Source organism: Mytilus edulis, chromosome 7 (assembly GCF_963676685.1).
Source record: "Mytilus edulis chromosome 7, xbMytEdul2.2, whole genome shotgun sequence".
NCBI lineage: Eukaryota > Metazoa > Mollusca > Bivalvia > Mytilida > Mytilidae > Mytilus > Mytilus edulis.
Genome location: NC_092350.1, coordinates 26,087,469 through 26,106,538, shown reverse-complemented (window position 1 = coordinate 26,106,538; position 19,070 = coordinate 26,087,469). Strand labels below are relative to the sequence as shown.

The following is a 19,070-nucleotide window of genomic DNA, read 5'->3' as shown; positions in this document are numbered from 1 at the left end:
ATTTTACTTTTTACTGTTATCCCTGTTTACATAAGATTTATAATACTTAGTATAAAAAGATTAAAGACTGCTTCATTTTTTGATGTTTTCCTTGATAGTGACGACTTAAAACTAAAATATATGATAAATATGACGGCTTAAACTTTTAAACTCCCAACGACTTGTATATTAAGTTTGACATATTGTATGAAAATTGTCTATCTTATAAATACCCGAATACTGTCATTTCATAAAACTAATAATTGAAAGGCAACAATTATTGTCGATTAGAATGAACATCATTTGTGGACACTTTCTGGGCAATTCGCATTTATTTTTAGTAATGTCAAATCGATTGTAAACTTAAGACATTTTTAATGAAGTAGAACTGTTTTAAAAAACATGAAGTTTACAATTGGAATAACTAAAACTTGTGTTTGCTTTATGTCCTAGTTTCCAGTTGTCTATCAAAATTAATTCAAGAGATATTTAAATATAAAATGTGTCTTAGTCAAATTCTGATATTTATTCATTTGGGTAACATTTTATTGTCACATTTTCGTATGATTTGGTAAGATTTACAAACCAGATACAAGGTATTTACCACCAAACATTTCATGGATTTTACAATATTGATTTCTATTATATTTTAAATGTTAATACAAAATAACACACTGTTCTCAATAATTCATGGTAAGTGAAATGTTATACAATTTGACACAATGTTCCCAGACGAGCAAATGCATGTCCATCGTGCCACCTATATCCCTGTGATTTCCTGATTAACACGTATATTTCACCAGGCGTGAGCTCTGGTTGGTTTAATGCTGAGTTCCAATTAAAATACGTCATTTCTGTTCCATCATTATATCTCCAAACAGCTGTTCCACTAGCATTATCTAAAATACCTTGAATCCACACTTCACCATTATCTACTGTGTCTGAAAAGTGGTTGTATTTTTGTTAAGATTGTACGTCTTTTAAAAGAGTTTGACAGTAATGAAGTATGTATATGCTGAAAAATCATTTAGCAGCGAAATATATCTTAGGTAAAGTGATTTCTTGTATTTATTATAGATCCTAGTTTCCTGTTGGTTAGAGAATACTTGATCATGTTTTTATGAATTTTAAAGCGCGAGGCGTAGTTTATGAAACATAGCCATGTGTTGTCTGACCAATTTAGAACATATTCACATCTTCCAGTGACATAACAAAATTAAAATCTCTCAATGCTATCTTCAAACTTAAAAAGCAGCTCACTTTGATTAACATGATTTTTGAAAATGGGAACAATTTATATTTAATTGGCCATATCAACAGATAGAATAAATAGCTATGCGATAGTGATAACAGAACGGGATAAATAATTCCATAAATGATATATAGAACTCCTTTATTTTATTATTTTTAATTTGTTATAAAAAAAATCTTCATCAATCAAATTTAATACTGCAATCGTGTAGACTTGATATGCTTGGGTTGGATTTTTTTGTAATCAACAGCCGTTGTTTCTTTTAAAAAAAATCTATTTATTTTACAGTTTATGGACAATGCCTTTTAGGGTTTTTACACTTCATTATTGTAGTAATTTAGATTTTGGAGCCATGTACTATGAATATTAGAAGAAAACAAATGTATTTCCATTGGTCGAGAAGGGTGAGTATGTTCTGACAAGATACAATTAAAGAGGCATCACATATGTCAAGGCTACATTTGTCATCATCAGTTTCGACGAAGTGAATACTATTTCATTAGTTTGTGTATTTAAACTCATCGTAGATACATTTTTTTACCAGGCGTGAAAAGTACAGGACAGACGCGCGTTTCATATGTACGCCCCCACCTTATGGTTTTGTGCCTAGCCAAACCTCGCGCTTTTATTGCAATGTGAATTATTCAACTAAAATGACAACATTACATGACAATCCCCTGAATGATATATACTAGGTAGTATTGTCTCCAATTGTATTTGAAATGTTCTCTTATGAAGATATGTAAAAATTTATGATATACCTATAAACTTTAGCACTTCTGGTTTGATATAAACTATTTAACATTGCCATTAAACCATACCTAGATATGTTTCCATTCTTTTTTGTAAGACTTCTGTGTCTATTCTTGCTAGCTCAGCTCCATCTAACAAACATTGCATCGTGGCATTATTATAAGGTAAAGCTGTATTTATGTACTTAAAGCAAAAACATAAATCAGCATACAATATGTAACCATTGGAAACAGGACACCTGTCGCTTAATGCCATACATTCTGAAAAAAAAAGTACGAATAAATAGTAACACAACATAATATCAATACTTCAGACATTAGTTTGTTTCTCGACATTTCTTTTCTAGCTTTTTAAAACCTCCTCTGAAATATCAATTTTAAATAAAGGCAACAGTAGTATACCGCTGTTAAAAATTCATAAATCGATAGAGAAAAAACAAATCCGGGTAACAAACTAAAACTGAGGGAAACGTATAAAATATAAGAGAACTACGACACAACAGAGACACAACACCGAAATACAACACACACAGAAACGAACTATTATGTAACAATGGACATTTTCCTGACTTGGTACAGGGCATTTTATGAAAAAAAAGTTGGTTGAACCTGGTTTTGTGGCATTCCAAACCTCCCGCTTTAATGGTAGTGTTCATTATAACATCAAAATGACAACATTGCACGACAGGGTTACAATAAATGAACAGATAAATGGAAGAAAATATAGGACAGAGAAACAAACGAATAATAGCCATCAAAAGATAACTGGTTAAAAAATATTTGTATACGCCAGACGCGCGCTATGTCCACACAAAACTATGCTCAGATGTAAAAATTTTGAAAGCCATAACAACTACAAAGTTGAAGATCGCCGAGGACCAAAAGTTCCAATAGTTGTGAGGCCAGGGTTATCCGCCTGGGACAAAAACATCGTTATTATGTTTTGCAAACAGTAAATTTTATAAAATGACTATATAATAAATATACATGATTAAGCTGAAGTGGTGACTAGCTATAGAATAAAAACGAATACATTACAGAATCACAGTCCTGCTACCCATATTCAATGAAACGCCCAAAGTGACGTCAAATTTAAAATTCTAAAACGTGTTCCGAAAATTAAGAAAGAATTTGGATGAATCTTAAGATTAGATTTGTATGACTTATCTAACTTATATTAATAACAGTGAAAATTATAATATTAATTTATATTTAATTGTGGTAGTAATTAGATAATTAATTGTATTATCTAGCTTTGTGGGTGTTTTTACTGATCAAATCGAGTCCAAATATATCGTGTAAATTTCGTTGATCCAAAATTAATGAGTAGTTATCCCCAACACAACACACGAATACAACAGAAAAAAATACGATTTACAACTACAAACGTTAAGACATAAAGTCCAGCATTTTGATAATATCATCTTCAGTATATTTTCTGGTAGATTCGGTGTGGTTCTTCACAAAATATGAACTATTGTAACCCAAACAAGAAATTTGTATCTACGTTTCCCATTTTTATATAAATAGTTCTGTTTAATGAGATGGTGGAGACGATCTTTCAACTGAGCATGGAGAATAGTAGTGGAAAGGGTCGAAAAATCAAAAGTCTTTATGTTGCTGCAAATTGCAAAGATTGTGATCGAAGATTAAGCAGTAGATCTTTCGAATTTTTGAGAATCCACATCTGGTTAACACCACTGGCAGAATATATCTCATCACAATTTTTTCGAAGGCCATCTTTAGAAAACTGTAGATAGAATAGTAGTCAGTATTTTAGAAAGATGTTTATTCGAACATTTTGACGATCCAGCTATGTATCGTTCTCTATATGGAGTTTTGTGTAGTTTTGGTATCCACTATAATGATGGTAAATTTTCTTCGTTTTGTTTGATGTTGATACCAAAAGAAAGAAGGACAGATTTGTGATTTTGTAAAATCTCGTCCTTGGTAAATGCTGTTAAGGAATATGTAGGATTACCAGTTGTTCTATTTATTCCAAGCTCTGTTTTGAGACATTGCAAATAATGGTTTTTACATATGAAGACAATATCATTAGAGGCTTTATCTGCTGGAACAACGACATATTTGTCATGCAAAGAGGATAAAGCATCCACAACATCTGGATTCTTGAAAGGGTTAGTAACTCTTGTGCTCATAGTACATCGTAACTTTTGAATGCGCTTCTGAATGCACGATCAAATAGCTTTGATCCATTCAGACAAAGTGTCCAGTTCTGGTTCGTCTGGTTTGGGCTTTACCCATTTTCTTGCAAAGTCCTCAACTGCATCCATCAGTAAGTTTTTTTCCAGTTGATTGGCTGGGAAATTTAATATTTTCGTCCCTTGGCTAACAACTTTCTTAGTTGTTCATTGGTAACGATGCCAAGGTCACCAGTAATAACATGACCAGCTGGTCTTTAATTATGACGATGCACATGGGCAATCCGGAGGCTTGGATTTCACATCTTTGAGGTTAAAGGCCTCTAAAACCCTATAGTAGTTGAAAATCTTGGATGCAATAGAATTGGTGTCAGTATAAGAAATAACAGGTGTAGCTTTATTTAAAATTGGTATGATCAAGAGTATTGCATAAATATTACCCCATTTAAAATAAAAAGTTCCGACTTTTTAGTTATATCCGACGATTATCATATAAACACAGTCCGTTTTCGTCAATCCATTCTCACTTCTTAGTTATACATTATATCCCCTAATCCATCCTCTCCCAATCAATTTGTTGAACAGACATTGAAATGTATGTTATTGCTGTAGTATGAGACCAATATTCAATAACTGCGTATTGAGTTTCTACTTTCAAGTTTATGAAATTAATGTAAATTGGATTCGGTAAAAACGGGGGCTAAACATGCATCCTTCTTCTATACAGCAAAAGGTGATTTTCGGTTAAAAGTTGTTTCATTCATTTACATGGCTTTTAAGAACACGTTTGTACATTACGAACCAGTATGCATTAAAAGGCAAGATAAAAATAATTCTAGCCTCTTAAGATATCAAAATAAAATTGAGAATGGAAATGGAATGTCAAAAAGATAACAATCTGACTAAAGAGCAAAAAACAGCCAAAGGCCACCAATGGGTCTTCAACTCGCGAAAAAATCCCGAACCCGGGGGCTGACCACTAAAGAAAAATATGTGCTAGTTAAGTAAAGAATGGCCGTCATACTAAACTCCAAAACATATAAATGAACTAATATTGAAGGAATTACAATATCCGGTATGCAAAATATAATAATATCTTAAAAAAAACATTTAATTCCTGTATTTTTTAATACATGACATATACGATTAAACGGTCATTTATAAGCATAAGCTGATGAAAACCGTATTATAAAGATTATTTTGTGAACAGCTTCAGTGAGCTTTTTGATTTATATTCATATAAATAGTAAAATTTGTGATCGTAAATAATCTACTTCTTGTTGGTTCCTGACGTTGCGATAAATTGAGATTATATTCTTTTTAAATGGACAAACATGGGATTTTCAGCTTTAGCATGTAAGAGCGACACTTTTTGACTATTTAGTTTAGTACTCTGTTATTTTGATAAATGCTATACTGTAATGGCTTTACTAAATATGTAGAACTGGACATATCTGTGATTGATATATGAAATGTACCGGTTATAAGGTATTTTGCATATGAAGCTTAGTTTTAATATAATTATTGATGGTGGATTTGGAAACAAGTTATTTAATGAATGGCTATTATCTATTTTAAATTTATTAAACCATAAAACTATTTTTTTACTCTTCACATTGAATAATCCGCGTAGCGGATTATGTAAAATGTGAAGAGTCAAAAACTAGTTTTATGGTTCAATAAAATCAAAATAAATTATTGCCATTAATTATAAATAAATTTCTATAAAAAATAAGGCTCAAAGAACTTTTTATATTATTTATATTAACAATCACAACGTACACACATGTTGGCGTATGAATACACAACGTCAGAGTGGGCGTGTCACCATCAAAATTGACAACATTGAAAATAAAACTAATTTGAACGTATCAGAAGACAGTAAAAACACCAAATTTATTTATTACAATTTATACTAATCCCTTTCCACTTTGCCGGTGTGAGTGCTGCCTTTTAGCGGCATTAGCCTGCTCTTTTTCGAAATCTATAAAGGTGTCTTTTACGTGCAAGAGATATTGCGCTCTCTCTATACGGGTCAGCCATTTATCGTCCCCGTCCGACGGACTATCATCGTTTCTCGAGACCATACTCGCAAATGGTGTGAAGTTTATATATGATCCCAAGCATATGAGGCTTAATGACGAGTGAAGGCAGCGAACGGTTTTCAAAGACTTCTTTTTTTTTTGTCGCGCATCTTGATTTCACAATATCAATATGATGAAATATAAATCGATATATATTGTATATGAGTATTATGCACGACAGAAATTACAATCTGCTTCTTGTTGGTTCCTGACGTTGCGATACATTGAAATTATATTGTTTGGGGGATTTTCAGCTTTAGCATGTAAGATCGACATTGTTTAACTATTTAGTTTAGTACTCTGTTATTTTGATAAATGCTTGACACTTTAATGGCTTTACTAATTTAACGGATTTGTAACTTCGAATATGCTTGACCAGACTTATAAATGTCTGGTCAAGCATATTCGAAGTTACAAATCCGTTGTATTCCCTTTGATGCAGTGCTAGGCTGTTGAGCAAAAGGCACAGGCGAAACCGATAAAGCTTTTTTGCTAAAAAAAAAATGTATAATGTCCATTCGTACATCACGCGTTTCTTAATTAATCACAAGGTATACTCGGACCTAAAGGGTTTTAACGACTACAGTCAAAAAGCATGAAATAGAATGGACACTTCGGCCAAAACCGTCCATGATTAATTTTCTAAATAAGAAAATACCTGTACCTACTCAGAAAAATGCCATTTGTTATCCATTCGATTGAAGTGAGCTTTGGATTTTGCCATTTGATTAGAGACTTTCCGTTTTAAATTTTCCTCCGAGTTCAGTATTTTTGTGATTTTGCTTTTTTTCTCAAAGGAGTTTCAACCTTTCACAGTCTGTAGTTACATGGCAAATGTATCATACTACGCTAGATGGGTAGCATATTCTGGGTCCTTGTGTTAACCAGCAGTACCGACCTAATTGGAGTTAAATCGTTTGAAATATTTCCGTACGCACAACGCGTAATATTCCTGAAATTGCTTATTGGTCAAAGGGGGTGGAGAGCAGACACTTTCACGTCTTACTGTAACCTTTCTTATAAGTTAGATATGAGTGAATAAGAAAAATGAAAAACATGACCGAACTGATAACAGTGCAAAATGTAAGGATTGTCTGAACAAGCATCGATTTCCATTCATTGCAATGCGTAGGGACGTAATATTGTGGTCGTCTTCATTGAACCGAATGCTCTATTAACTGGAAAACTTTAAACAGAAAACAAAAACATGCGCAATAGAATTAAAGAATTGATAAATAGTGTCAACATTTTCATAATCTGGTGTAAATCGATCAGTGCATGCACTACATATTTCCTTTGAAAACTGAGAAACTTAAATAGAGCGAAATAATACATGATAATTAAACAAGATTTCTCATCGGCAATACAATAAGATTTAAATATTTTAAGTATTCAACATTCTCTTACGTTTGACTTATGAATTTATTACACAAAAAAGCAATTTATTTCTTTAATACTCGACTGCTAATAAGGAGTCAACTTGTCAATTATATAGTGTGATGGTCAAAGTTGTAACAAGTTGTAACCTCTATTGATATATGTTAGTTGACGACAATGATCAGAGACAACACTAGTTTACTGATTTTCAAATCTCATAAACTCATTAAAAAGATGTAAATCAAGGTAAAAAAAATAAACCTCAGGAAATTGTAAAAACTTCAAAAATTATAGTTGCTTACTTTCTGTTGTAGAAATATACATAACGAATAACAAGAATGGTATAATTTATAATTTCATAATGCTCTATTTGTATCTTAAAATGAATTGAAAAGGAAGCATAATGATTGTATATCTGTCAGAAGACCGTCTCCAACACTCGTAATGTGCTATTCCTGATTCCAACGAGGCGGTTGTCATCTTTTATTTGTTTTAGATATTTCGCGTATATGTAGGTTGATTATTTCTGGTGTTATTGAACATCGTTTAGACGTACATGTATGATACCAATGACATAATATCTAATATTTCTAAATGTATTGATTTAATGGGTTATTTCAAAACGATCCTAGTATGCGTCTTGAACGATGGTCGTTCTCTATCTTGAAAGTTATCCACAATATTTATCGATTTTTGCAATTTATATTATTTTCATTATTTTTGAAAGAATGATTTTGACAATTTAAAATTCTTAATTTTTGCATGGAGTTGATACAAATTATTTCGGAAAGCGTTCAATTCCCTGCCGACTAGTACAGTAGTTGTTAACGTGTGCATCACGTGAGTGGGCGGAGTTTAGCTTATTGTTGTCTCCATCTTTATAGCACTTAGTGAAAGTAATACTTAAAGAACAATCGGAAGTAAAAACATAATCAGTGTCGTGTCGTTTACATATATCAACATTTTGTATGATTTTTTTTTTTTTATTAATTTAGGATTTGTCTTGATATGTTCAAACAATAATTCAAGTATGACTTACACTTTGAGGGTATCGTTTTAAAAAGTATACAAGTATAGCTGTATGAGGTAAACAGAAGGATATATGAAAGAAAGACATCGACTGAAGAGGAGATTGGTTGTAATCATTTATTTATGTTTCAAAAAAATGAAAATTTTATAGATTTCAATTTTTATCTACCGTTGTCAATTTACTCATTTTAAAAATTTACAGTTTGTTTCTGAGGGGTAAATGTGCAGAAACAGATGGCAATGTTTTATCACAGATTAAATTGATCTTTTTACTCACCATTATTATTTCTAGTCAATATAACAGCCAAAAACACAGAACTTGCAACACAGCATCCAACAAATAATCCAAGTAAACAGCACAACCAATATTTTTTATTTGATTTTAATTCCTTGACTTGTAAATTGTCTTTTTTTAATTGTAAATCATCATAAGTGTCAATATTATTATCTATACCACGTTTTAAACTTTCATATTGATTAACTTGCTCTGCAGTAATTCCTCGAGGTCCTTTCAAATTTTTATCCCGAACGGAGTTAACGTTATAGTAAGGGCTATCCATGACATGTAAGGTAAATTAAGTACAACTAAACAATTTAATTGAAGCACAAGTACGTATAAATATGTCGTAACATTGTCACTGGCAGAGGATGTTCATCTCGTACTTATTAGTGAATCACAATGAATCAATGGTCATTTTCCGGCTTAACAGTGACAGTATTTGTCTTTATCTTATACTATACATCCGTTAAAACCTAACTTTCACAAGCTATATTTAGTACTGTTAAAGATGTAAAAAAAAAAAACTGAATTTACCTAGTAATATACAGGTTAAGATGTTTGATGCAATGATTTTACCTATTTCAATGTATGGTTATAAATTTGGGGTTTTACCAATAACATTATAAGCGAATCCTACTATCCGTAACGTTATATGTATAGTCTTAGTTTGAAGAAATGTAAACCAAAATTGTACCATGTATGGTGAACTATACCGATTTCCTTAAATTTGATGTTTTAACCAAGACAGAATGATTGCTCTCTGGAAAATACTCATAATTAGAAAGACAAAATTGCTACAACTTTGTACAAATTATCATATATCATGCATATTATCACCTTTTCTATTTTAAATAAATTGTACATAATTATTGAAATACCTTCAATAAGTGTGGTCTTCCAATGTACTGACTGTCATAAGGGGTCACAAATTGAACCAAAGAATAAAAAGGTATCAAATATAGTCAAACAACTGTTAAACATCTGTGATCAATTTAACCATACATGGATTATTACTGTTTATGATTCAGCACAGTGTTACTGTATCAACTATAGAACTTTAAAAAGAGAGGCGCAGGATATTCAACTCATAAGTCGTAAATGACCTGACAAAGCCATGAATAAAAAAGAAGACAAGCAAAAACAGTACAAAACACAACATAGAAATTAAAAAGACTGAGCAACACGAACTTAAAAAACTGGGGTTGTCTCAGGTGCTCCGGAAGGGTTAACGATCTACGACATGATCTTCGAAAGAAATATTGTAATTTTAGGTGTTTGAAACATAAATTACCAAAAGAATAAAGTAGTTTTGGGGTTTCAAACGTGATGATCGCATCTGTGATTTATGCATTTTTTTTAATGAAATTTGTGATGATTTTCACTATCTGATTGAATATCCTTCTTTAAATGAAAGGGCATAGACTTCAATGTGTATAAATAACCTAATACTATAAAGTTTTTCAACATAAAGTCTCAACTTTTTTGTTATAATAATTACAATTTACATTATACATAGTTATCAAACTTGCAAAATATAATTGTTAAATCAATAAGTATGTTATAAATTATGTTTATTGCTTTCCACAGTAATTTCCATAAAAAGATAAACTTTATAACATGTCATCTGTAACCTTGCCATTCCATTCATTTCATTGCTTTATATATTTGTTATCGTTATTATCATTGTTCAGAATATTCTCATACTACTGATGGGTGTTGAGAAATAAAAGTTTCAATTTTAACAGTTCAGAGGTGACGAACTGCTTATTAAACGAAACTATAAGCAATGTAATTGCTACATTATTTATATAGATTCAGTCTTACTATACAAGATTCTAATTCTATAATTAATATATTTAATTCAGGTCTTTGGTGGAGTTCGTGTTGCTCTGTCTTACATTTTCTAAATTGCGTTTAAGTTTTGAATTGTTGGTCTTTTGTTGCGGGGCGTCGTCAGTTTTTTCGACGTATGAGTTTTGAATGTCTCATTCGGATGTTAGATGGAAAAGATATTTCAGATATTGTCTAAAATTCAAATCTTAAAATGGAATTCAGAAATTCAGATTTTTATATCGAGTTTGAAATATTGAAATAACATTACAACTCTTTAAAAATCTTGAAATTTCTAACATAAAGTCTCAATTTCTAGTTTGGATCTCGGACGTACTTTCTGCACTATTCCGAAATTTTAATGGTAAGTATGTAATCTATATGTTTTAAAAACGTGTTAAGGGACTGTTAAAAAAGCAAACCTTTGTTAGTCGTGAAATAATTCCATCCAATTTCTGGCCTCACAGTTACAGAAGTCAAATTGTAATATTCCACGTCCCAAAGATAGCAATCATTAGTTATATTATTATAAGACCATGACATACATCCATTTAATTCTATGCAGAATATTCCACATTTAAGATTACTCAGGGCCAATCTTATCTCCATTTCAGTTTCGATGATTTTCAAATTTACGAAGTCTTTTTTTCGAAATCCGTACATGTTCCGGTATACAGCAAAACAGTACACAACCAAAGACACAAAGACAAAAATCTTGCTAAATCTTGACATTCCTATAGCTACTCTCTTCTTTTCGATAAATATATGATTTCACAGATTTTCAATAATACACCTCTCTTTTGATTGGTTATATAATCATAGTGAGGTCAATTAGATTTCGTATAATCTGTTAAAACACACTCAAAAATTAATTAAGACCCAACGCAACTGTCATTAAGAGATGCAAAAAGCCAAGATTTCATAATGTTCAATCTACATAACTTTATGCAATATCAAGGCCTACACCTTAACCAGTTAACAATTATATGAATCTAAACTTGAAAGAATATTGGGAGAACACACATTATGAATATTAATACATTCAGGCATCAAAGAGTTGCATAAGCCTTAATTGATTTTCAACATAACCTATAGTATATTTGTATTGATAGACCTTCAATAAACAACAATTTTATCTTTGCTATATTTAGGCATGTTTACAGTTCGTAATACTCCGCCAATAAAACTGGCCACTACGAAATAGCCTAAAAAGCGGTGCTTAAAAGTGGCGTTAAACAACAAAAATCAAAATCGGTTCGAAATACAGTGGAAAACTCGTAAGTAACAGTTTACAAAACAATTATTCATTCAATTCCATTCAATTCTTTTATTACTATGCTCATTCCAAATTGAAAATCTGAAACGACAGCTCAGTGTTACTTTTTAAAATATCTACTGTTAGTGTGTCCAATTATGAATATTATGTAACATTAATCGGTTAACTACCTTCATCCCTTACTTCTTCAAATAGCTACATGTATAATTGCTTCTGTGAAGTTGACGAGTATAAAAAGGGGCTTAGGACATTTTAGCGAAAACAATTTAACTTTTAGGGGTCATTTTAGCGCAGGCATTATAGCCATTTGGGCACCAGGTCAAACAGTTCGACTGTATTTTCGAAAGGCCATTTGAGCAAAAACCGACCTGGTTGAGTAATATTTTTATTAATACATGCGAAATCGGTGGACAGTAATTAATGATTGCTTAATGTTTCATTTGTTTGTATTTACAAGTTGGTTAAACATGGAGATAAATGTTAAAACAAACACGAAATAAAAGTTCAATATTTGATGGTTTTCGTCGATACTACTATTAGCAAATACAAGCCACCAATATACATAAAGATAAGCAGTTACTGTACATGATTGTTCCGATGAATCTGTACTTCAATCTGGACATGATAAAGATAAGGAACAGTTTCTATCGCAACTGTATACCAGTCTTGCACAAATATTATGTCAAGAGCTCATTACGTATGTTCAGCTAGGTGAAATTTCATGCTCCAACGGACTTTTTAACGTTGGTCGTTTAACTTCTTTTAAGTGCTATATATTACTATTCCTGATGCTTTTGTTGCTGATACTTTATAAACTCATTATTTGACAATGAATTAGTTATGTCGCTGAAGTTTTGCGTAAATCTGTGCATTTATGATTACCTGTACGAATGTTTCCCACATATGAGTTTTACAAGGAATACGTGGAATTTTGAAATAAAACATGGCTATAGAAAAGATTAACAAGAAATGTGTCCATACAATAATGATACCCCACTTGTATTATCATTTTCTATGTTCAGTGTACCGTGACATTGGAGTGAAAACTCTAATAATGCATTAAAATTAGAAAGACCATATCATAGGGAACATGTGTACTAAGTTTCAAGTTAATTGGACTTCAACTTCGTCAAAAACTACCTTGACCAATACCTTTAACAGAAGTAGAACAGACGGACGGACGAACGGACGGACGAATTGACGCATATACCAGAAAACATAATGCCCATCTACTATCATAGAATTGGCATAACAAAACAGCTTGCTGAGTTCTAATAAAATTTTCACAAAAAATAAATATCACATTCACACCTTTCATCCTTCATTTATTTTTTATTTGAATATTGACGAGACTCATAATTTCCTTAAATAACGGTAAAATCCCGTTTGCATAATTATGCAACCTGTGTCAAGAGAAGAGAAGAAATGTCTGACACTACCATACATTATGAGCAGCTGATTTCATTTCAAATTTTATGTGGTGTTATCCTATTGTGTAAGATATGTGGATTATTATTTTTTCTTTATGTTTTTTCTCTTCAAGTTCAGTTTATGATTCTCCTGTGATATTTTCTTCCTTTAGCCTACATAGTTGTTTTTTTACTCTTCACATTCATGGCAAGAATTTGACTTTTTTTTTTTATTGGGAACGGTCGGTTATCCGCGTATGTTTTATGGATGCCGATTTTCATTTTCACTGACTTTTTTTTAGCTATTATATGTTACATATTCCTGTCTAATATTAATCAAAATAGCAATCGATGATCGAAGGAATATAACGACTGACATTATTCGGGTTAGTCGGTCCGAGTACACAGTTATTGTCCTTTCACAACCATAGTCCCTAGTGTGGACAGTATTTTGCTTACCAATTTTTTGTATACCCCCTCCAAATGTATTTCTTCATGTTTTATGCCTGGCTCATATAGCAAGTAGGGGGGGGGGGGGGGTGAAAAATGGAACATGAATTTTAAAGTAAAGTGGTGATTTGTTCCAGCTGAAAAAAGGTTAAAAATTAGCACTTCGGAAGCTGTCAAAAGATTTCAAGAACCCCTTAACACAGAATTGTCCAAATTTTGAGTTAGAGCCGATTAAGTTTTCTATAATTTTCATATAATTTGTCAAGTAGTACAACACTCTGTAAAAAAATCAAGAAAGCGCAGATGGGATTTAGTCTAAAAGAGATGCACTACGAAATAACTGTGTACTCGGACCAGTTATGAAGTTGCTGTGTGAAATTTCTATGGTGTACAACCACCAATATTAGATCATTGAAGGGCATAAGTTTATCTCCACTGATAAAGTACTTTTTGATTATGTTCAGACATTTCAAACATTCTTTGATTTGGTGTAATTTGGTTTCTTATTGTTTTCATTATATTCGTTGTTTGCTATTTTTTTAAATCGTTAATAGCTGAGAGTTAATTATGTTCTTTCCTGTACTTACACACCAGAGCTCAAAGAGTTCACTCCGTGAAAAAAATACAAAACTTTTCAATTGTCTTTTTTCTCTGAGGTGACGGAAGGGGGCACTAACTAATTTGATAGATTATGAATAGTTTTGATGTTAGTAAATATGTCATATTTTACGACTAAATTTTTCTTTATTTATTTATCAAGGCCTTAAAAATTGTAAGCTGGGGTGTAAAATAGTTATCCCATTCGGACTTGGTATGGGCCTTTGGCGTGATCTGACTCTGACATACCGCGTCCTTATGGGATAACTATTACTGATTATTATTGTATATATTGATGCGTGTTCTAGTGAGTGTGCTGATATACATACAATGTATGTATATCGCTTTATCATATTTCATGTTGAAATATCAGATTTTTTGTTTTAAAACAAGTACTGCTTACCCTTATTTAACACACATCATCAATGATTTTGATTAAGCTTGTGCTGCTGAAATTAGTTTTTATCATGTGTTTTTTTCGTTTTTTTTTCTTTCGGAAATTGGAAAACTCAGTAGCTGATATTTACCATTGCACAGTGAAAGGATTAACTGAGCATCTATTAGAAAGATCATTTTAGTAGGTTCGTGTTGCTTAGTCTTTAGTTTTCTATGTTGTGTTTTGTGTACTGCTGGTGGTTTTTTACATGACATAACATGTGTCAATTTGTTTTCGACTTCAATATCCTTTTGGTATATGTATCCTCTCTTTCCACACACTATTGAATTGAGTGCGATCAAAATGTCTGACAATAAAAATTAAAAAAAAACTTTTTATATTTACATTTCAGTTGGAATATTACGTTTCTATACGACAAGTCAGTGACCCATTATAATGGTCTGTGATTGGTAAAGATTATTTAACTCCACAGTCCACACTACTTTCATTGAAAGGCAAAGGAAAGGACTTCGTTTTGGCAAAATTAACTGCATTAGGGCTGAATATGAGGCTAGATTTATAGAAGGTATGCACGAAAGAGTATTTATAAAAGGTGCTACTTGTAAAAATAATTATTTACTTGACTCTCACATGCGTCATTTTGTACATAAATTAGGCCGTCAGTTTTCTCGTTTGAAATTTTTTAAGGTTTGTCATTTCGGGACCTTTTATAGCCGGTTATGCGGTATGGTCTTTGCTCATTGATGAAGGCCGTACAGTGACCTATAGTTTTTAATTTCTGTGTCATTTGGTCTCTTGTAAAGAGCTGTCTCATAGGAAATCATACCCCAACACAAATTTCGAATTCGAATATGCTTTGGAAATCTAACAACATCTTGGTTTTATTGGACTGTCTATTTATGCTTTTGTTATCTCAAATATTATAAAGATATCAATGAATATCCCAAATCAAATGGCAGATATGAAATAGAAATAAGGTAAAATCAGGACATTATCGTGTTTTTTGTTCTTCTTTCTAGACGTCTATACTGACAAAAACGTTTCAAATGTTTTGTTCAAAATATAAACTTTCTCCAAAAATACCAAAAGAAATGCAATAAGCTCAACAACACATTCTATTACTTGTATATTTTCACCTATAGTTTACCTGATAACGCAGTTTGATGATTGTAACAAATTGTAGAAGCACTATAATTGCTTGTTTTTCAATAAAATAAAGCATTTTAGTTTTATGGAAATGTTTATTCCGTTGCATAACTAAATAAATATCAAACAACACACATAATTGCAAACAAAACGGATTTTCTCAGGGAATTCTGGTCGTCAATGCATGGATTGTCGCTGAAAATAAAGAAATACCACGTTAACAATGTTTTTTAAATTGATATTATGCTTTGTTAGTTTCAAAATATTTAGGTATATTGGAGACCAAGAAAAGAAAACGAAGAAAATAAAAAAAGACGAACCATCTAAACAAAAAACGAGTTGGTTGCATTAAACAGCAATATGCAATATGCATGCAGTTTCTCTAATTATATAAGGATATTAATCAAAGCATAAAAATAAAGAATTTATTTTTGAAATTCTTTATCGTTTTCCAAATTTATTTCTTGGTTATTAATATTGACAGTGATCCTCCTTATGTAGATAAATATCTTGTTAACAAAAACTCATTAAAATACCTTAATATTTGCCGTATCCTCCTTTGCCACCACCGAATCCTCCGAATCCACCACCGAATCCACCTCCTAAACCTCCACCATATCCGCCTCCGTATCCACCTCCGTATCCACCACCGTATCCACCTCCGTATCCACCCTTTCCACCATATCCACCTCCGTATCCTCCTAAACCGCCACCGAATCCTCCTTGTCCACCATATCCTCCTCCGTATCCTCCTTTGCCACCACCGAATCCACCTCCGAATCCACCTCCGTATCCTCCTCCGTATCCACCTTTACCTCCATAACCACCACCGTATCCACCTTTACCACCTCCGAATCCACCATATCCGCCTCCGTATCCACCACCACCGAAACCTCCGAAACCTCCTAAACCTCCTCCGTATCCACCTTTACCGCCATAACCTCCACCGTATCCTCCTTTTCCACCTCCGAATCCGCCGCCGAATCCACCGCCGCCGAATCCGCCACCACCCCAGCCTCCACCGCCATATCCACCTTTTCCTTTACGGTATCCACCGTATCCACCAGCGTAGACTACGGCCAGAGATAGACAGAGTACAGCTAATTCCTTGAACATGATGATCAGTCTGAGGAATAATAAAAAAGATATATATTTTTTTGTTAAATAGGTAACGATTTTTGCCATTTCCATCGTGTTTACATTTTCAATTGTTTTTTTGATTTATATATGATAAAGTTTGCAAAAACCATTACATTCATATTTTTTTAAATTCTTAAATATTATTGTTATTATTTCTAGTAGTAGCAGAAGCAATAAAAGTAATAGTATTTTTCATTGTTACAATTATCTTTTCAGAGAGATCGACTTCAAAGGAAAAAACGATGCAAGTAACTAATTACTATGGATAGTTCGTTTCATTCACATTTATTTAGATGTCTCAATGTAAACTTTTTAAATATTTAACGCATTATCTATATAATACAAGGATGGAACGATAGTGTATATTTTCGACTACTTAGTTTTCATGTTCTTTATTTATTGTTATGTATGGTGGATTAAAACAATTGACAAAGCGCGTTTTTCTATTTTTGCCCAAAATTAAGTTTAGAACCTCGACTTTCGTTTTCGTAAATATTAAGACACAGACTTATGATTAAAAACTTTCAAAAGTTTTTTTTTAAGTATAACAAAATATTTTACTTTAAAAAATAGTTGTGCTAATGCATTATGTTAAATGGGCTTAATTTTAAAATTATGATAGCAAATTATCAACAAATTGGTATAGTGGTGTATTTAACGTCCTGTTTGTATAGATGTACAAAACCGAATAGCGTGATTGCATAAATAATGGTGAACATTGTCACGAGCAGATTGGTATATTGCATGAGCTCAGAAGTGCGACATCTTTTCAACGAGGGAAAATATTCATTAACATTCATGCAATAACCCTTCAATTGTATACCTATGCATGAAAAACTGTTAAAAAATTATTGTATCAACTCAACGTCGATAATCTAATACTATATTTTCACAATTGCGATATGATAAAATATTTTTCGTTGCATTCTTTTGTAAAAAAAAATAAGATGCTATACAACTAAAAGACTTTTTTGATAACATACTGAGAACCAATGAGATGTTAAAGAAATAAATGTTTGAAAGTTATTTTACTTATTATTTAGATGAATAGTATTCTTTGTAATCTTATAAAAAGAGAAGTATACTTACAATGGATGGATTCGATGAATCTTGTGATAGAAGTCCTGCGCGAACCCCCCTTATATACTGGAGATTTTATTACGCCTTGGTCTATTGGACATGACCAATACAGGCTTGCTATATTCATGTTGATGTCCATTTGAGGTTGCAATAAAATCAAATACACAATTATTTATCCGAGGTTGTCACAATAAAGACTTCGAGGTGTCAAATAATTTTTTCGAAACATACAACGTTGTCCATCACAATGACCATATCGTATTACAATAGACATTTGAAACATATACCTTAATAAGCAAATATGTTAATACCTACATTAATCAATTTACAAAATTCTGTTCCTATCCCTTTTTCCTTTTATTTTGCTGACAAATTATAATTATAAATTTCTATTTAGACAAAGGACAGTAATAAATATTAAAACGTTGGCTTCTATTGTACATGATTTTATTGTAATATTGTCTAGAGTGCAAATCAATTTTTATTTAGTTTATCAAGAATTGACGCTTGAAGTTGATTGCTGTTTAAAGTTTACTTATATATCCTAATAAAATTTCACAGAAATAAATAATTTCACGATTCGCAGTTATGACGCCTTTGTGTACCACGAGCTCTGACTTATAATATTTGTTAATGTCATGCTGAGTTCACACGTAATTCGAATACGATTCGCATTAACTAATTCGAATTAGTTTAATTTGCATTCGAAACGTTTAACGTCCTTACGTCAATTTTAATTCGAATTACAATGCGCGTCAAATTCGCTTTACTGTACAAACGACGTTAACTTTAAATTCGTATTCACAAAAGCGTATTTCTAATGCGAATTA

General features: G+C 31.9%; 2 protein-coding genes across 2 annotated transcripts; both read right to left on the bottom strand.

Moving 5' to 3' along the window:
• Positions 1–337: 337 nt before the first annotated feature.
• On the bottom strand, positions 338–9,367 carry LOC139482831 (uncharacterized). The gene is made up of 3 exons (XM_071266876.1): positions 8,913–9,367; positions 2,053–2,244; positions 338–920 (listed from the first exon to the last, which is right to left on the bottom strand). Exons 1-3 carry the CDS (start codon positions 9,193–9,195, stop codon positions 685–687), a joined length of 711 nt encoding a protein of 236 aa, XP_071122977.1. The 5' UTR covers positions 9,196–9,367; the 3' UTR covers positions 338–684.
• A 6,728-nt stretch (positions 9,368–16,095) lies between these two features.
• Positions 16,096–18,319, bottom strand: LOC139482830 (acanthoscurrin-2-like). The gene is made up of 3 exons (XM_071266875.1): positions 18,250–18,319; positions 16,557–17,146; positions 16,096–16,215 (listed from the first exon to the last, which is right to left on the bottom strand). Exon 2 carries the CDS (start codon positions 17,134–17,136, stop codon positions 16,558–16,560), a length of 579 nt encoding a protein of 192 aa, XP_071122976.1. The 5' UTR covers positions 17,137–17,146; positions 18,250–18,319; the 3' UTR covers positions 16,096–16,215; position 16,557.
• Between the last annotated feature and the right edge of the window lie 751 nt (positions 18,320–19,070).